Source organism: Streptopelia decaocto, assembly GCF_964273445.1.
Source record: "Streptopelia decaocto genome assembly, chromosome: 12".
NCBI lineage: Eukaryota > Metazoa > Chordata > Aves > Columbiformes > Columbidae > Streptopelia > Streptopelia decaocto.
Window position 1 is genome coordinate 16,310,524 of NC_138667.1, and position 18,892 is coordinate 16,329,415.

The 18,892-nt window shown below is 40.8% G+C and overlaps 1 protein-coding gene across 2 annotated transcripts in view; it reads left to right on the plus strand.

The window, feature by feature from the left end:
* The window catches only part of SLIT3 (slit guidance ligand 3), a 482,015-nt gene that overhangs the window by 315,950 nt on the left and 147,173 nt on the right, over positions 1 to 18,892 (plus strand). For both annotated transcript variants that reach the window (XM_082064057.1, XM_082064056.1), the window contains 2 exons: positions 7,697 to 7,768; positions 13,470 to 13,541. In XM_082064057.1, the coding sequence (XP_081920183.1) occupies positions 7,697 to 7,768; positions 13,470 to 13,541 (144 nt within the window). The remainder of the gene's footprint in view (positions 1 to 7,696; positions 7,769 to 13,469; positions 13,542 to 18,892) is intronic.

Sequence of the window (18,892 nt, forward strand, 5' to 3'; positions counted from 1 at the left end):
GGGTTGTTTTGTTGGTGGTGGTTTTTTACCCAGAGATATCACTTCAGTCCAGAAGGAACATAAACTGAGACTTTATTAATAAAAATGAATTGGATGAGCAAAAAGACATATCCGTTTTATCTAATACAAATGTCACTCAAAGGTTCCTGTTTTGCCAAGCAAAATGAGAACATTTCAATGTATAATGAGTGTACACATCCTGAAAGCTCATTATGAAAGTTTAGAATGAATCACAGAAAATAAAATAGGCTGCATAAATAATACTGATCAGATTTTTTACTGCAGGTAACACTACTTGTCTTTGGGCTTACATGTGTTCGTCTCTTTATTTTGCTAAAAAAGAAAGTAAAGAACTAAGGATTTGAGGAATGTTCAAATGACAGAATCTGTTTTGTTAACAAAATACAGATGGCAGAACTTCAACTACCAGAAGGCTATTTGATTTGCCTACTTATTTCTTGTGTTTTACCTTTTCCTTGTCAGCATTTGCAAATGTGTGCTAAAAATAGACGTTACAGGATGTACGGAGCTCTTCACAATAGGTCAGATTATAGACTAAACAATTTTTTCCTTTCAGCTTATTGCTTCCATTTCCACTAACTCTAAAAATATATTGGTGTGGTACAACTTGACAAATATAGTGCAAAGCAACTTGAAATCCTCAGATCCCTGAGCTAGTTATTGCATTGCTAGAAAATATTGAAAGCGATCTGGGCTGGGAGTTTCTTGAAGTAATTGGAAGTCAATAGAGGGTGAACAGGACTGACCTACTGAAGTAATGATGAGATAGCAATGTGTCTTTCTAGAAACCACCAGAACGAAAACTTACCCTCTGTAAAGCAAACGTTATGAGTCTACTTGGTTAAAAACCATTCCTACTTGTTTACATTTATGAAATGCAACCATTTGCCAACTGTTGTTTTCCAGTAGGCACTGGAGAAACTGTGTGTCTCACAAGTGTTCAAGGTTCAGATTAAATAAATAAATAGATAAAGAACAAAATAAACTCCCCAAGGCCCAATCCAAAGTGCTCGGATGGGATCTCAGGTTGAGCAGGTGCTGCATTGTTGAAGCGAGTGCGAGAATGAATGAGGCTGGCAGGAGAACTGAGGATGGAAGGTGATGAGAAGGGCCAAAAGCAGCACCAGGAATGTGGAGTATCACCGTGGGAGATGGGGAACCCTCGAGGTTTGACGGTATATTGCTGCATTCTGGCTGTTTGTGTTGGTAGAGACATTGGTGTTGTGTCAAGAATTATTTTGCAAAATACCCATCTAGAGATTTCTCTGGTGTCTTCCTGTTTGTCTGTACCACATTTGGTGCAAAATTGCCACACCGCAAAAGAGCTTGTGGGTTCATAACGTGACTGCCCTTATGAACCCCACACTTACCAGCAGGTACCTGACCAATTGCATAACTATGGGCTTGTGTCGGCTTAAACTGAGTTCAGTGTGCTCTGTCAGGAGATCCCATCTCACTAGCACTGCTTTGAGATGGACACTGTAGTATCAAGGAACAGATCAAAACATCTGGTTTCATTCTGGAAGATGCCTTTTGGTGAGCAGAATTATCTATGTGGCTGCCTAGGTAGACTGATGTTGAAAAGTTACTTCATTCTTGATAGGATTTTGTCTATTGAAGATCTGCCCTTGGGTGAATAGTTGGGAAGGAATCCTTTTGGAAACTATAGCAGGAGCTCGACAGCTGGACCCTGAAAATCAACACCAACCATTGGAATATGAAGGGAAACTCTATTTGTCACCTTGTATTAATACAGGCGGACAGTTTACTGGCTCTCAGCTTTTCAATTCCTAACGCAGACTCAATGGGAGAGAAATATAATACATATTATTAATTTTATTTGGAAGTCATTGCGGTACTGTGATGGAAGGCAGCAGTGCAAGAGTCTTGGAGAAGCGTATGTGTTTAGGGTTTTTATAGTGGCAGTAGAGTCTTTGGCTGAGGTGGAGATCGAAGGCTTTAACTGTGTTGAAACAAGCAGTAAGCATAGATATTTAAAATGCTGAATGTCTTCTCATCCCAAAGCACTTTGTTTTGTACCTGTCAGAGAATTGAGGGGTGAGAGACAGCCATGAAAAGGCTGCTCCTTGGTAATGCGGGTCCACTAACCCTTTCTGAAGCAGTGGAAACGCAGGTTTTTTGCATTGCCCTTTGCAGAGCAGTGCCCTGTGTAGCACTGGGCTGTGAGGGGTGATGAAGGGTGATGGCTTCTGCATCTTTCAGTGCAGAATAAGCTGCAGGTTCTGACAGTGGAAGGATCCCCTTCTTCCCAGCAAGGGTGCCTCCTGTCCAGGGCTGTCTGTGGGTCAAGTCTTCAGTGCAGCTGCCCCAGCCTCTTGTGCATGGTAAGAATAAAGCTCATATTTCAAATGAAGAGGCAAGAATGGGGTCAGGACAAGAATCGGATCTAGCCCATATTTGTAGTAAGAAGACTAGATTTTAAGTGTGATTTAATCCTCTTGTATACTGTGGGCTTTTCTTCATCAGGGTCCAAAATATACAATAAGATATATAAGTCCAAAATATGAGATAAACGTAAGATAAGGGTCCAAGCAGCTTTTATAATCCAGTTGTTCTCACTCCTTGGCAAGGACGAGCAGTCTCTCTCTATTGTTATGTGCTTTAGAAGTTTTCTCTTTCCTAATATAAACGGTTCTCCCCAGCCCTGGGCTTTGTCACTGTGGGGGACGCAATACTGCCTGTTTCCCCCAGACAGCCCTTAACCAGCTCTCTGCAAATCCCTTCTTGCAGGGCAGGAGAAAAGCGAGGGGTTTACCCTTCCCAAACACCCTTCACGCGGGTTGTGTGCGTCCCGCCAGACACCAGCGTGCTCCAGGTTCGTGCTGCACGCTGATCTGCTCTTTCTGTGCTTTTGGTGATGGGCTGGGCGATGCGAGCCCAAAAGAGCCGTGGTGCGGGGAGCGGAGTGATGCGATCCAGAGCAGCCTGAATCACTCCCCCGCTTTCTCCTGCTCCCAGCAGGGAAGTTCACGACTGCCCGGTGCAGAGGGACGTTTCTGACACGTCTCGGGCAAGAGCTCACGGCACTGTTAATAGAGCATGGCTGTCTCATTTGTAGGCTCTGCTCATCTGACAGCTAAGAATTATCAGGACTGATGCTTCACTCCCTCTCTCTTTTTCTCCGAGCTAGTGATTTGTCTATGTTATGGGTAGGTGAGCTTGACAAAACATTACACATTAGCAGCCGAGACGGTGTTTGAAACAGGAAAATTGCTAGCAAACTGCTCCATTAGAGACCCAAATAACAAATTCTTTCTTTCCCTCAATGAATGAGAGATAGTTAAAGCCCGAATTAATACGCCTGTCTCCCCCACTCTGCGGGGGGAATCACTCTTCAAGACAAACGGCTTCGTCACTCCCGAGAGCATGAGCTGACTCTTGGAAAGCATCATTAGGCAGAGTTTCTTATCCTTTGTGTTTGCCATCCTGGGTCTGAGCGGTACAGGCGCCAGATGAGGAGGTGATGAAAAGATTTGCACCTCAGTGAACTTTGAGATGGATTAGAATGGGAATTTGAGTGCTTATTTTTTTACTCCGGGATAGTTTTTCCTCTTTAACTTCATAGTGTACCTCGTTTGTTTTATTTTTTTTTTTTCTCCGATATATTTACTTTTTGCTCTCATCGCTGCAAAGTCATTTAAAGCAAGGGGGAAGAAGGAGGATTTTATCCTGTCTAACATCATGTTAGCGCAAGAAAAATGCATCTGAGTATTAGAAAAGAGAAAGGAAATTGTTCTTGTCCTTTGATGTTGTTGTCAAAGACTCTAAAATAAAGCATCAAGAGGCAGACGGAGCATCGCTGTGTGTCAGAAGAGGGAGATGCGCTTCAGTTCGTCTGAGCGATGGAGCTGGCAGCGGGTGACATGCACGGTGACACAGGGAACTGAAAGGAGCGACTAAAGCCCCCGAGGGGTTTCAACGTTTTTATCTTATTTTATCCCTTTTGTGAATGTACTCGTGGAGTCCTTTAAGTAGATTTTATTATAGAATACCAGAGGAAAAACAAGGAAGATTTTATGGAGTTGTAAGAAATCTTAAATGTGGGGGATAGTAGTTGAAATGATCAACATTTTGCCTTTTAGGGCTGTGTCTCTTGCGCAGTTCTCTAATGTATTTTGAAATTATTTTATATTATTTTCTGGTGACACAGGGAAAAAAATGAACTCACTGATGTTTCTTTGCACTAGCGCAGGTGGTTTTATAGTGTGTGACAGAACTTTGTGCTACCCTGTTTCCCTGAAAATAAGCCCTACCCTGAAAATAAGCCCTAGCATGATTTATCAGGATTTTTGAGGATGCTCAAAATTTAAGCCCTACTCCAAAATGAAGCCCTAGTTACATTTCATTTAAAAAGTAATTTTAAATAGTGTCCAGGCAGCTATACATGTAAAAAAGGAAGCATCTTTTAGAGCAAAAATTATATAAGACCCTATCTTATATTTGGGGAAACAGGATGTGCAGGGACAGACCATGAAAAATACAGTTTTCCAGAGGTCATGTTCTAGGTAAACTGGGTAATTTCTCTGAAATAAAATGTGGCTGTAAAATTTTTATTAACTTTTCACTTTTTGGAGGAAAAAAATGACAGCACTATGAAAGAAAAACTCTGATTTTCAGTTTGTTTGAAAGATGGCACCTGTAGCAGCAGTTTCCCATTATATTATGAATAGCACTGGTTTATAATTAAGCCTTCATCACCTTGCAATTGCCAACACTCCTTCTGGCAAAACTTAGCATTTCCTAGAGAATTTTAATCCCGCACTGTCCTTCAGCCGTCACTTATGAGCTCACATGAGGTGGCAGCAGAAAGAATTGATACAAATAATTTGTTTTCTACTATTTTAGTTGTGTAACCACGTTGGGTTTTTCAGCCTATGCCTGCCAATCTATAACATGCATTTATGAAAAAATACTCTAAAAATATACGCTTATTTGATGCTGCACTTTATGTAATGCTCCACACTCACCTGCATTCTGTGCCCTATTGGAGTCCACCTGCAGACACCCCCGATGGGAGCACACGGTGCTGCTGGTCGCTCCTCTGCCAGCATCTGCGAGTCGTAGCACATTAAATCTAATGTGTCGTGTGTAGTGTTTAGTTCTTCAGTCACAGTCATACAATTAATAAAATGCAAGGTGCTACAGTGAAGGTACAGCAGCATGGGAGAACAGCCTTGTCCATCTGTATCTGTACAGGCAAATTTTGTAGGAGAGGGTGAAGAATTCAATACTGCTTCAGAAGGTAGCTCTCTGAAACAACGCTTTTCTGTATTCTTTTCCACCTTTTCTAGGAATTTATTATTTTCTTATTAATCGGTATCTGCGGCTATTCCAATTTTGGGTTTTTTACCCTTTGGGGGCAATATTTCTGTGTATATCTTGACCCTTGAGTCACTAAAATTTCCTTGAAATTTGCAGTTATTGTTAAAAGGGGCCGTATTTCCCCCCTTCGCTATATCTGAGTTTCCCTGTAAGGACTGCGATGCTGCCCCGATGTGCAGCGTGTCTGAGCCCCCAGTTTCCATCCCCAGGGCAAAGGAATTGGATGGGCTTGGTCTCTCTTTTGTTCCTAGAAGTGTTTGCATGGAAATACTCGGAGGAGTTACACACCAAGCTGGCAAGCTGACAAAAAGCCTTTCTGGGAAGAGTATGTGTGCTGCTAATTCTGGTGACAAACACCCAACAATAGTAGCGTGCTGAAGCTTCCAGCAATTTGCATTTCACTGTGGACTTGCCAGAAACGAAGCACGTTATATTTAGACCAACTGGAAGGGAAATCTCAGACACTCATTCAAATCACAAAACAAGGGATAGAATTAACTCTGATCACAACCTGTAAAAGAGGCTGCAGGAAGAAGAGGGTGCATGATGTGGACTGTGCAAGTATCTCAATATTAATGACTTAACCAGCTTCATAGACTACAGCTGGCAAATATCTTATTTTCAAGATTTTTCTTCTGGCTATTGAAAGCACAGATCAACAGAAGGATGTGCTTTGCAATAAAGGGCTGATGGGCTCTACACATTTTCTCTGCGTTATTCCCAAGTCTTTTAAAAAACAAGATGTACTTCTCCCCGCATCTCATTTTATCTCTCTTCCTGCTTTTAAATTTCTTTCTCTCCTCTGCATTGCTGCAGCAGTTCTAAATGGCTGGAGTGATTCATTCCATCACTCCACTCTGGTTTTTTATATTAGTTCTAAACCATTTCCAACCACAGATTTTTTGCTATTGAAACTGTTTCTTTTTATTACATTTTTGGGAAAAAATACACAATATTTGAATAATAAGCACGAGCTAGGTAAAATCAAGTTTGGCTTTCAGTCCCGACTCTCTAGAACTTCAGCTGCCATGGTCATTTGAATTTTTTGCTTGGGGTCCACTTTTATATTTCTAATTGAGCTGAATATTTTGGGTTCATCTGAGGAGAAGACGGTCCTGTCAGGAAGCTGGGGAACGTGCTGACAAAGATGCTGAAGGGAGTGGAGCATCTCCCGTGTGAGGAAAGGCTGAGGGAGCTGGGGCTCTGGAGCTGGAGAAGGGGAGACTGAGCGGTGACTTATTCATGGGGATCAATATGGAAAGAGTGAGTGTCAGAGGACGGAGCCAGGCTCTTCTCAGTGACAACCAATGATAGGACAAGGGCCAATGGGTTCAAACTGGAACACAGGAGGTTCCACTTAAATTTGAGAAGAAACTTCTTCATGGTGAGGGTGGCAGAGCCTGGCCCAGGCTGCCCAGGGAGGTTGTGGAGTCTCCTTCTCTGCAGACATTCCAACCCGCCTGGACACCTTCCTGTGTAACCTCATCTGGGTGTTCCTGCTCCATGGGGGGATTGCACTGGATGAGCTTTCCAGGTCCCTTCCAACCCCTGACACTCTGGGATTCTGTGAAAGATTTGAAAATACTTCTGGAAGGAACAGAAATTAATCTTAGTGGTTATTGTATGTCGTAAAGCTGTGTGCATTTTATGTTAGCGATACATACATTTATGATACTTCATAAAGAATGCTTCTTTCAAACTGAATCTTAGAAATTAAAACGACAGCATTTTCAGGTAGTCTGGACCATATTTTCAAACACATTCAGTATTTGGTAGTCACAATAGGAAGATCCAGTCCTTTTTCACTCTGCTTTAACACAGACTCTTTCCCCTCACCTTAAAAATCTGGATTCACATTGCAGTGAATTCCAGTTTGTTATTCAGCATGTTCCCCCAGATTGTTTCTCCTCACTCGCTCTGATAGTATTATTAATCTGCTTATTAAGCTGTCACAACATAGCGTAGCGTTTAATTTAGATAGCTACGTTCCACTTACAACAGCTAGCCGAGGAAAGCATCTGTATTTTCTACCTTTGATTAAGTAGCAATAAAACATACTTAGTATTTTTAAGTAATTCGGTGAGCTTTAAAGGTGCAATTTCTATAGCCTATGCCTTTGTTTGTGTTTGCACATTTAGCGTAATCAGTGAGATTATTTTCCAAGTTATTTTCTCAGTATTTTCTCTACTTAGTGGCTTTCAAAAGAAATATGTTTTGCATAAAAACTCTATAAAATTGTTTCATATTTATATAAAAATGTATTATCATGTTTAATGTTATTCCTGTCCTGTAATTGTGTAGTTAACATGTATATTACTTTGTTTGTTTTCAGACGTTTGGAACAAAACCTCATCAAAGTCATTCCCCCTGGAGCTTTTACTCAGTACAAGAAGCTGAAGAGAATGTAAGTTTTAATAAGACCAACATGCAAGAGCAATCGTGAATCTTCAAATACAGCATCTTTATTTTAGAAACACATTGGCAATTTCTATGTTGAAATCACTGGGGATTGCTCAGATAATCTCTTCAAAGTGTAAGCAACAATGGAATTTTTTTCAGGATGATTAACAGTGCATGAAATCCTTAATAATGCTTAATTTCACTTCCTATTATAAACGATGTGAGCTAATTAGTTGTTAGTCTGTTCAAACTTCAAATCTGCTTCCTCAGAAAAGATTTTAAGTTGTATGGTGTGTTTTTGTTTGCTTTTTTCATTCATTCTGGTAAGTGTTTGCACTACCTCAGTTTTATAATAGTTGACCCCAGTTGCAGCAGGAATGCATGTTCTAGCTGAGTCGTTAGGGTTTTTTTTTGTAGTGCACTCAATGTCCTGATGTTGAAATGGTTTGATTGTTTACAAGAAAACAAAGAAACCTGCTGGACCTTGTTTTCTTGCTTTCTCAATCACCAGCCGATACCCAGACAATTATTTTCTTATTAGCTCTTGTGTTTTCTCTTTGGATTTAAAGCAAAAAATCTCCTGATTTGTAGCAGTGCTGCCATGCAGATAACTTGGGCTCTCCCAGGTTTGGCGGTCTTCCTTTTTCTTTTTAAGTGACGTATAGAGATGCTGTGACAAAAATACAGCCATACGGACAATGGTAAACCGGGTTGCACCTGCTTTGCCATAGTGTCAAGGTGTTGATGGGAACCTGTAGCTTCCAGAAGTCATTGTGGCTTTGTAGCTCAGTGCTAACACTGCTAAAAAGGTGCCTTTCCAGTTTTCTGACATGAACAATACTTACTGGAATTAAGACAGTGTAGCTAATTTCACTGGATTCTCAGATAGCTTGGAAAGTGAAATGAGATTGTGCTGTACCTTTGGATTTAAGGGTAAAATTACCGTGTTTGCCAGTCCAAATTTATTAAGTTCCTCGAGCTGAAGAGCTGTAAATACGAATCTTAATATTTAACAGGTCAAATCATCAATCTTATAGAGTCTCTCTTCTTCTGTCTCACTTTGGATATAGCTGTATGTATTTTTAAAGAAGTACTGTATTAGATAGCAAGGCGGTAATTTCAGTGAAAAATGATGGATCCTTTTTCAGTGACCTAACTTGTAACTTTTTCATTATTAAAGTCACTACTTAGCTCTTTCTGAGGTGTGACTAATTTTAGATTTTGGCAATGTTTTAATGTCCTTCCATTTTTCATGACTGCTGAACTGTAGTTTTATGGGAGTTCACCAAAAAATGTTCTTTAACTTGACTAGCTGCACAACCAATGTGCCACTTATTATTATTAGTTAAATAATCAGTTATTGTGCCACATCTGTATCAAAGCTCCATTAATGTGACAGCGTTTTGTATAAGAACTTGGGATAGATAGGAAGGCTGCAGAATGTCCCATAACAAATAGGATGTTTTGCCATTTGGTTATTGCCCTGTCTCCTTTTTAAAGTTTTATTCCTGCTGGACAGCGAGGCTCTAAATTGGGCATCACTCTTGTGCATAAAGTTTAATTGAGGGAGTTTGTTCCACTGTTTGAAGAGATTATTAACATCATCTTTTCAGTGTGCAAGGTTCCCAGTACTGGTAACACAAAGATATACTTTATCAAAAGACTGCCTCTTAAAACAATGAATTATCCATCCTTTTCCTTATAGAAGAAAGACATGTTCGATAATACAGAAGTTGTCGGACTTTCTTAATTTCTGTCACTTTAATGAGCAGTGCAGTAGCGTGAAGATGGTTGATTTAATTGATGCCTTACATGGGGTACAAATGAAGAGCATCAGTAGTAGTAGTAGTGTTCACTATTACTCATAATAATATTTTTATATAATTTAGAGGATAGCATTCGCATAACGTTGTGAACTGTATTGTATTTTGCTCCCGATGAATAAATATGCAAGAATGTTAAGGACAGTAGCATGCTCACTTGCAGCTCTCCCAGTATTTTGATTGTTTACTGAATACTTCCTACAAGATTATGCAGTTTCCTTAAATAATTGGATAACTGAGATTCATTTTTAGGTAAGAGCCAGTTGTCTAAGATAATCTTATATGACTTAATATTACTAGTAGAAGATGATAGCAGATATATGTATATTAATTGAAGTGTTGTATTTGCATCTAGCTGAAGTTTGCTGTTTAGAATGTCTCTTCAATAGCATCCAGGATGAGAGAGTTGCTTTGGTGCTTGAGTTATAGTGAAGGAGCTGGAAATCTTTGGTGTCTTGGACTTCATCATAACTGGCCACATCTTCTCACACAATTAATTACTTGAAGCTGTCTCAGAAGGAAGATTTGGCACCTGTAGGATTCAAATATGCAGTTGGATTATATCATTTGGGATGATGGTTCCCCTGTTTTGGGGGTGAATGTAACAGGTCGCAGCTCTGTGCTTAATTATTCAAGGGCATTAGAAGAAATTTGAGGGGCTCAAAGGGGATACATCCCATCTCCAGAGACAGAAGTTGTTGTCATTATTGCATGAAGTATCCAAGCCCAGACATCCCATTTTGAATTCATTTACAAAGCAGTTGTGCTTGTGCCATAGTTTTGTAACTTCCAGCATACGAGTTCCAAAGTTTCTGGCATTATCTCCCACATTTTGTCTTTGCTTTCCTGAAGCTTTTAGCTAACAAGTTTGTAGCACAAGACTGCTTTGAAAGATGGGGTTGGACCTCTCTAGCTCTGCTGCTTGTAGTGCCATTTCATGTTGTCAGTTTTACCATATATTAGCAGAAAACACGTTGAGATTTCATAGTCTTCCCAATGGCTCTGTAGCTTTCCTACTTATGTTAAGCTGCTTCTCAAAACTAAACCATATATGACATGGATTTTTGCTGAGTACTCTTGTCAAATGAGTACGGTCTATTTTACATGTTAGAGATAATCAAGTAATCTGTTCCTAATAATGTTAGTTGACAAAGAGAATATTCATCCAATGCTATGAATAGCTTTGCATTTGGCTGCGTCTAAAAATAAATCTGTTTTGTTTCAAAACCTTTTACAGTAAAGACATTGAAGCCATACAGGCATATGTTATACAGTGACTCACAGGGCATCCTGGCTCCCCTGGTGCAAAGTCAAACCCAGTTTCTGTCCCGAGCTGGTCGCTGAGCACAACCACCCCCAACGGGTGTTCAACAGCCTTTCCAAAGAAGATTTCTGCCGTGCTGTCAGAGGTGCAGGGAGACAAGCGTAGGGTGACTAATGTATTCCTTGCCTGGGTGGAATCCTGATAAGTTTATTACATTTCCAGCTAAAGAACCACATTTCCACTGAGTGATTCAGAGATACCCTGAACTATGAAAATGAGGCTTAGTTGTGCAGGTTAGAAAAATCCATGTCTTGGTGTAAATCAAGCACAGAAGAGGATGATCTTACCAAAGCAGACCAAAGGAAGGGAACAAAGTACAAGGACATAATTGAATCTTTGCCTCAGTCAAGTCAGAAGGAGATGGAGCCTCTTTATCCAACAGCAGTGGAGCTTGGACCCTAATGGAAAGGAAATAATGTGTCTAATTATCTTCTAATGCTGATTGTAGTGGATCTGCATGAAGTGAATGAGTGTCATCACCCAGCATGACATTTATGCACGTTCAGGCACCATTAGTTATATGCTCATTAGCATCCAGACTTGGGGAGAGAGAAAGAGAGAAAATGTTGAAATTTAGCAAATCAACAAAATAGTGCTGAAATACTTGTTTCAAAAACAAGATGCCCCTTTTCAGATGCTTGTCATTGTTCAGCAAACTCATGATTTCATGACACCGTAATAAGTTTTAATGTGTTCCTCAATAAACAGATAGCACAGAGTGACATCAGACTTCTGCATACATAAGAATTACTAGATAAAAAGCAGCAAATGCCACCAGGCACTCTAAACAAGTTTCACAAAAAGCTGTATAAAAATAAACATTCCTACTTCGACTGTCACAACTTTGGCTGCTCTGGGCTGAGCCGAAGAGCTGGAAAGCCTCACTGAATGCTGTCCTCGTAGGCAGGATGTCGTCACAGAAAACATCAGTAGGTTGCAGAGCAGCTGTTTCATAGCCCTATAAAAGAACCAAAGAAAACCCCACTTTTTGTGGCTAGTTTTGAAAACAGTTCAAGGACTTTGCTAAAATTTTAACTGACAGAATTTGTAGCTTGAAACAGGTATAGGATGGAAATGGTTTGTACTTTCTTAACTCCTTCTTCAAGTGATGTTTATTTGGAGTCTGACTGGGTTCTTTAGCCATGTGCCCAAGTGGAAATAACAGTGAAGATGTACATGAAATGCTGTATTACTCCACCTTCAGCTATCAGTGGGAAGATTTGATACTAGTGACACAAGCTGATACCACCTGTCAGTGAGTGCAACGAGGTGGCTGAAAGCTCTGCCTGTAGCTGAGCACCTGCTTGACCTGATTGACAGAAACATTGGTTTGCAGTGACAGTCACGATAAGGCACCCAGTTCTGAGCATCTGAGTCTCAAGTGTAGGAAACTTGACTCCATGTATGAAGAAACAGTGACATAATCTGTATTTATGTTTGTGTACTTGGTTGTGATTAAAATTGAGGGTTGTTTCCCAAACCAGGAGCACAGCTTCCCTTGAAAATGACTGCAGGCTGGCATTGCATTCCACTCACATCGTAGCTGAAAGGGTGGAATCTCACTGGGTCTGCAGCGCGCTGGGCGTTCCCTGCAGTGCTGCTGCCTCCCACGGTCCGCGATTCCCATCCAGATGCTCGGAGGGTTTCCCTGGTGTCTGGAAGCTCTGGGCAGAGCTGCCGGTGCTGTGCCGGCCCTTCTCTCACCTGCCTGGTGAAGGTCATGGGAGAATTTTGCGCCGCTTGTTTTCTCTAGGCCGTTAGAAACCGGACATCCCTGGTACGGTGCTGAACTCCGCAGCGCCGCTGGTGCCTGCTTTGGGATCGGGGCTGTGTGGTCTGTTTCCCACCACCTTTCCCATTGGTATTAAACAGAGGTGGTGTGGGAGAAGTCCCGCCTCAGTAGAGTCTTATCATCTCACCACAAGGTTTCTTCTCTTAGACAAACAGGGTGTTGCTGCCTCAGAAGCTGTTTCCCTCATGTCTACACCAGGCTGACAGCATTAATCCCATCATCTTCCTGAATATATGTCCTGCTAGCATTTTCCAGCTACCTCAGAACCTCCCTTCACCTTATCTATAATTCCACTGATAATCAAAATATGGTCTTCTGTACTGTTACAAAGTGACCCTTCCATGCCCGCCTTTAAACATTCAGACAAACTCCATGCTTGAGGGCCACCCCTTAGAGTCACAGTGCAATTTCATTTATTAGTAGTTCCTAAGAAGGTTTATCAGCTGTTTTTATTCAACGGGCAACCACACTGTTGTTCTTCAAAAGTCTTCGTAAAACTCTTTGTTTCAATGTCTGTAAAATGAAAGACTGTATTAACAGGGGAGCTGCCGGTTTGTTGAGGCTATGGCCTGTTGTACTGGCTGGTGTTTTCTGATCGTTCCTGGAATTTGCCTGTGTCCTTATATAGCTCATAATGTCTCTGAGATAACGTGAACTTCTAGTTTTGTTTTGCATCAAGTGCATTCTTCCAATAAAATACAGTGATAATATTTTTGTCAAATTCCTGTTTACAAATATTTTTTTTAATCCTGCCTTCTCTTTGCAGAGACATCAGCAAGAATCAGATTTCTGACATTGCACCTGACGCATTCAAAGGCCTGAAATCTCTCATTTCATTGTAAGTAGAAGACAGAACTGAATGGGCATTTGGGGACAGCTTGGATGTCAGAGAAATAAAAATGATAATGTGCTGTCCGGGAGGGGAGAACTATGTTTCTCTGTGCAATTGTCAGCTTGTGTGAAGCATCTCATGTTTTGTAAATGAAAAATTGGTCATGAAGGTTAGAAGGGAGAACATGTCTCCACTAAGTTCTTTTATAGATGAACACCCCCAAGATTACTGACTTGGTCTCTTCTTCAAATCAGTGCATTTGTTGATCTGCTGTACATGTGCACCTGTAGGCTAATCCATGCCCCCAGCTCATCACAGCACACAAACACCTCATCCTAACTCAGACACACTTTTAGTGGTGTTAATCAGAGAGGAAATACTTCCACACCCAAATTTTTCATCCATATTAAGGAACTGAAATTGCGGTCTCTTGTGAGTTATTTGGTTTATTTGTTTTCTCTTTTGTTGTATTGGTTGGTTGGATTTTGTTGTTGTTGCTTGTTTGTTTTCCAAACGAGTTAGAGAAGAACCTAAGTTCTTAAGAAAATGTTTATATTTCTTAACTGTCATTACTACTTTATTAATCTGAAAGGGGACTAAAATGTGACTTCATACAGAAGAAAAAAGGAAGGTGGATCTCTTGACAACCATTTGTTTCTCTTTATAGAACACAGAAACTGTTTTAGCACCAAGTAGAATTTAAATGCAGCTGTATTTCAACCTGGCTACCCAGAGCACTGTTAAAACAGTGGAGCTTTTAATGGGTAAAAAGAGCAATAGAAGGTCAAAAGCTGCATGTGGAGAATGAACTAGAATAGGGTATTAGAAAGAGCCCCAGGCTGAGATAAGAGGGCAAGTTCAACTGGAATATTTACTTGTGTTAATTTTAAAGACAGTTTTAAAACATTTATCTTATTAATATTCATGTAGCACTGTTTGATTTTTTAAGAGTATAATTCATTTCTGAAAGCTGCCATAATTTTATTCTCTGAATACTGGATAATTCTAACAACCTCTATAACTCGTTGTTGTCTAGTGCTAATATTAGAAGGTTACTCAGTACTGAACTTACATGTTGCAGTAAACTTCTGAGCCAGAATGCAGAATGATGGGCCTTTTTTTTTGTGCCCTGAATCCTGCTGGAAGATTGCCAGAAATATATATTAAGTGTTGCTAGCTCTTGTTGAATAGTTAGGGGGCTGTTACTCAACATGCTGTGGAAATGGCCAAATCCCTCATTGCTGTCTGGAAACGATTCAGTAAGAAAGAGAATGACATTTACTGAACACTACACTTCTGGCTTGGTCCGAACCCACTGCTGATGCTGCGATGCTGCATCTTTCTGGGCTTGGCAAACCTCCTGGCTAGGAGCAAGCTGCACAGGCAAGACACTTCTACTGGGGTTGACTTCCCAACTCAGAAGTTATTTGGCTTTAGCTCTGTAGCTAATTCAGATACCCCCAGGTGGCCCCAGGACTGGGACACAACACATCAGAGCGGACAGAGAGGAAATGAGAATATAAACTGGGCAGGGATTTATAGTGTTTGGACTTGCACACAGAAGCAAGTGAAATGACTGTGTATTCTCTGTCCAGTCATCCAAAACGATATTTTAGTAAATGATGTTTAAATATGTTTATATCCAAGTGGGTAAAATATTGCTTAAGTTAACACCAGGAGGTTACAAGGGGAAGAGGGAGGGGAGAGAGCCGAGATGCAGCACAGAAAGGGCTGTAGTAGGGGAACTGCCTCTCAACAGCCTCTCCTTTGTTCAGTGTGTGTTTCTGCCTCAGTTTCCCTCTGCTGCAGCTGCACTGAGCTGTTGTAACGCACAGTCTGTGTGTTCTCTCTTTGGCAGACTCATTTCTAGGACAGTATTGACTCCAGCGTTGAAATAGTCAGCCTCCTTCTCTAAGTTCAGTTACCCATTGTGCTTGCTGTTGGCTTTTACTTTCTTTTGCAAAGTTTTACTCTCGTGTGTTGCAGGTAGGTCTTAGAAATGTTTTTGCTGTGGCTGACAGGCAGGAGTTAGTTTGCTGATCTTCCATGACCCGTCACCCAGACCTCTGGCAGGTTCTTCCCTGCTGGGCACTTCTGTAGTTGTTTCAGTTTCTGAGCCCTTTATGGAGCAAGACTGTCAGCTGTTGTACAGAACCTGGGTTTCTCTGGAGGAATCTCCCCCAGGGTTCTGATCCTGACAAGCAGAGGATCTTCTTTTGCCTGATCTCTGCTATAGCTTCCAGTCCAGTTCTGTCACCCGCAGAAAGACCAGTAAGTGCAAGAGAAGACGACTCCCAGTGAACCTGCCAAAGGGGAAAGACCCGGGATGTAGAAATGAGGTATTAATAACACAGTTTGCTTACGAGTGTTTTCTCTTTGAAGCAGCTCAGTTTTTGGTGCCTGAGGCCCCAGTAACTTTAGTCAGCTGTGTGCCCTGAAGGAACGCGGCTCTGCATACAGTGCTTCAGCTCAGCTGAGAGGAGCTTGTATTTTTCGTACATGTAAGTCAAATGTGATTAGCGGCACACGTTTTAATGAGACACCATTGAGGCTTAATCTGTGCCCAGAGCAGCTGGACTTCTGCTAGCTGAGTTAAAACAAGAATAGAGGGGGAAATATTAATGCACGAAAGTGAGCAACTTTGCTTCCATTAAAAATGAAGTACTGCTGTACTGCCTAAAATCCTTGCGTTTTTCGCCACCTTCATTATTCCCATTCTGTGCTCCTCCCTTTCCTCCTGCTAGCATGCAATCGCAGTGCTCCCTGTGGGTCGCGAAGAGGGAAAGTGCTTCTCTGGAAGATGGCCAACATTGTTAGTGGAGCTGGCTAATGGAGCCCTAGATATAGTGGGTTGCTGCTCTACTTGCTTTTGAAGTTAACTTTGGCCAGCGTTTCCAGGCAGAACTGTTTCCCAGAGTACTCTGCCTATTGTACCCACATAGAGAGGGAAGAAAAAGTGGGGTATTGACGTTTTCAAAACACAGGAATGTTTATTACAGGAGCAGTTTGCCCTGAAATGCATAAACCTTAAATCTTCTAAAAGTGCTAAGTGATCCATATGCTAGCAGGTCATATGTTTTTATTTTAAATCTATATATTTTCTGTAACAAGAAATCCACCTATGGGAGTCAAAAGGGTCACAAAATCTTAATGCTTTAAATAAGTGGCTTATATCGTAGTTTTTTTCTGCATTTAGCAAAAGAAAAGCAAGTTTGTTCTTGCAAGGACTCAAGACTTCTCCTTTCCCCACACACAGGAGAAATAAAACATGTTTCCTCCATGCCCATTTTTCAGTGGGATTTTGTTCCCTAGTCATATAGTGACTGTGGGGAGCTCCATTAGAAATATTTGGGTATATGCACAACTGGTTTTTTTCCTGGTTGTGACAACAGTTAAGGCACCAGAATCATTGTTCTGCAGTGACATTTTGTTCTTCTTGCCAGAGTTTTCTGGCTTTTCCTGTTGCCCTTGTGTCCCATGCAGGTGACACTGTGAGTCCTGGTTAGCTCTGTCTGTTCTCTGGATTTAATTCTGTTACGGTGTCTGAAATTCTTTTTCAATATTTAGGCCCTCGGGCTTAGATCCTTAGCATATTTTTTATATGAACCAAACTTCAAACCTGTTTATGGGCAAAACTGCAGATACAATAAGATCCAGCCTCTGGATTTGAGAAAAGAGTTGTGGAGAGCTGGCAATAAAGCCATTGTGGAGAATGGAGGGTGTTGTGGATCAGGCCATGAGAAAAGGGATCTTTAGTCTTAAAGATGCTACTGTGGGATTTGGGCAGAAGAACTTACATTGCCTGATTTCAGTGATAACTGTTGGACAAATAAACTGCTTTTCTATACCTAAGTCTCCCCTCTTGAAAAGGTGGAAGCATTTCTCTGTCTCAAAGAGATGCTACAAGGGTGTATCATTGAAATCTGTGAGATGTAGTGATACTGCAGTTGCTTGGAACCATATGAAATATCCAAGATGAGAAAAAAAAAAAAACAGCTGGAATGGTTTGAATCTAAAAAAACCACTAAGCAGCACAGATGTGAGCTGTGGTGATGTAGCCAGCGCTTTTGTGTTGGAGGGATTAGTCTTGCCACCCAATACTTGTTTCCACACAAACATTAGAGCAAAGAGTGCCCTTGCATTGAGAAGTGTGGCAAATTTGTTGATTGCCGAAGAATGTGTTATCTTTAGCAAAATGTTAAGAGATGCCTTGTCTGTAGTATATTGTGCTTGAGTTACATAGTTAGAATTGCACTTTGACGGCGTTGGAGCAGTTAATAACTCAGCGCAGACCATGAGGGCTGTATTGTGAGTAGTTTCATGTTTCAAGATTGCTGTATGCACTTTCTGAAGTAAATTAATTTTTCATTTAATCAACTCAAAAAATCTGTCTGGTATCAGTGAGAGGTTTGTATCAACATTTGGTTATTGTTAATAGTATCAAAGATACGTGTTATTCTTGGGGTCGGTAAACTTCCTACAAATGTAGGTTTGGAAGGTCTTATCCAGACTGTCTGGGGACGTTTTATGAGATATGACAAAATGGTCTAAGCCTTCAGTGTGTTAAACTGAACGAATAAATTTTAGACCACTGCAGAGGGAGAATTCCTTTGCTTTTGTTCACATGCTGAATTAAGCTGGTGAACAATTTAAAAGCTTAGATCAGCCTGGGCAGAAAGACAAGAGACAGCTTAGATTTTGACAACAGCAGTCCCATTTAGACCATCATCTCCGGAATGATGATGTATGTGGTGTCATTCATGGTGATTTGAAATCTGCAATAAAACACTGTCTATTGCAATAACTGCCAAACTTATTTTAAGGTAACGAATTGCTTTGGATAGTTTTATTGTGATTTATTTAGCCAAACTTGTTCTCAAGAAATATGAAATAGTGCAGGGAAAAAAATTACATGTCTAAGTTTCTTTCAGATATTAGAAATTTATTGCTGTTTTTACTCCTATCAATTCCTCCTCTTTTGAAAACTTGAATTCTTATTGAGCCTGTGCCATTGTACGTAGCTTGGGAAATATAATTCTTCCTAGCAAGAATTTTTCACAGTCTAAAGTAAAGTTAAAAGCATTCTGAGGACTGAAAAAGACATTGCATAAAGTCAAAATCTGACACTTCTGTCAGAATGTTTCAGCCAAGCCAAAATAAAGGCACACTTAGCTGGAAACCATATGGTCTTGAGTAAGGATTCTGTGCTAGGCTTTCATACCCCCAAAAAGTTCCATGTCACCTTTCAGGGAAAAATCGCTGTATTCCGTGATCTTACTTAATGAAGCAGCTAAATTGCAACTACATTTGCAAGGAAGGTAGGCCAACAAACTGTAAAATAAAGACAACACAGGAGT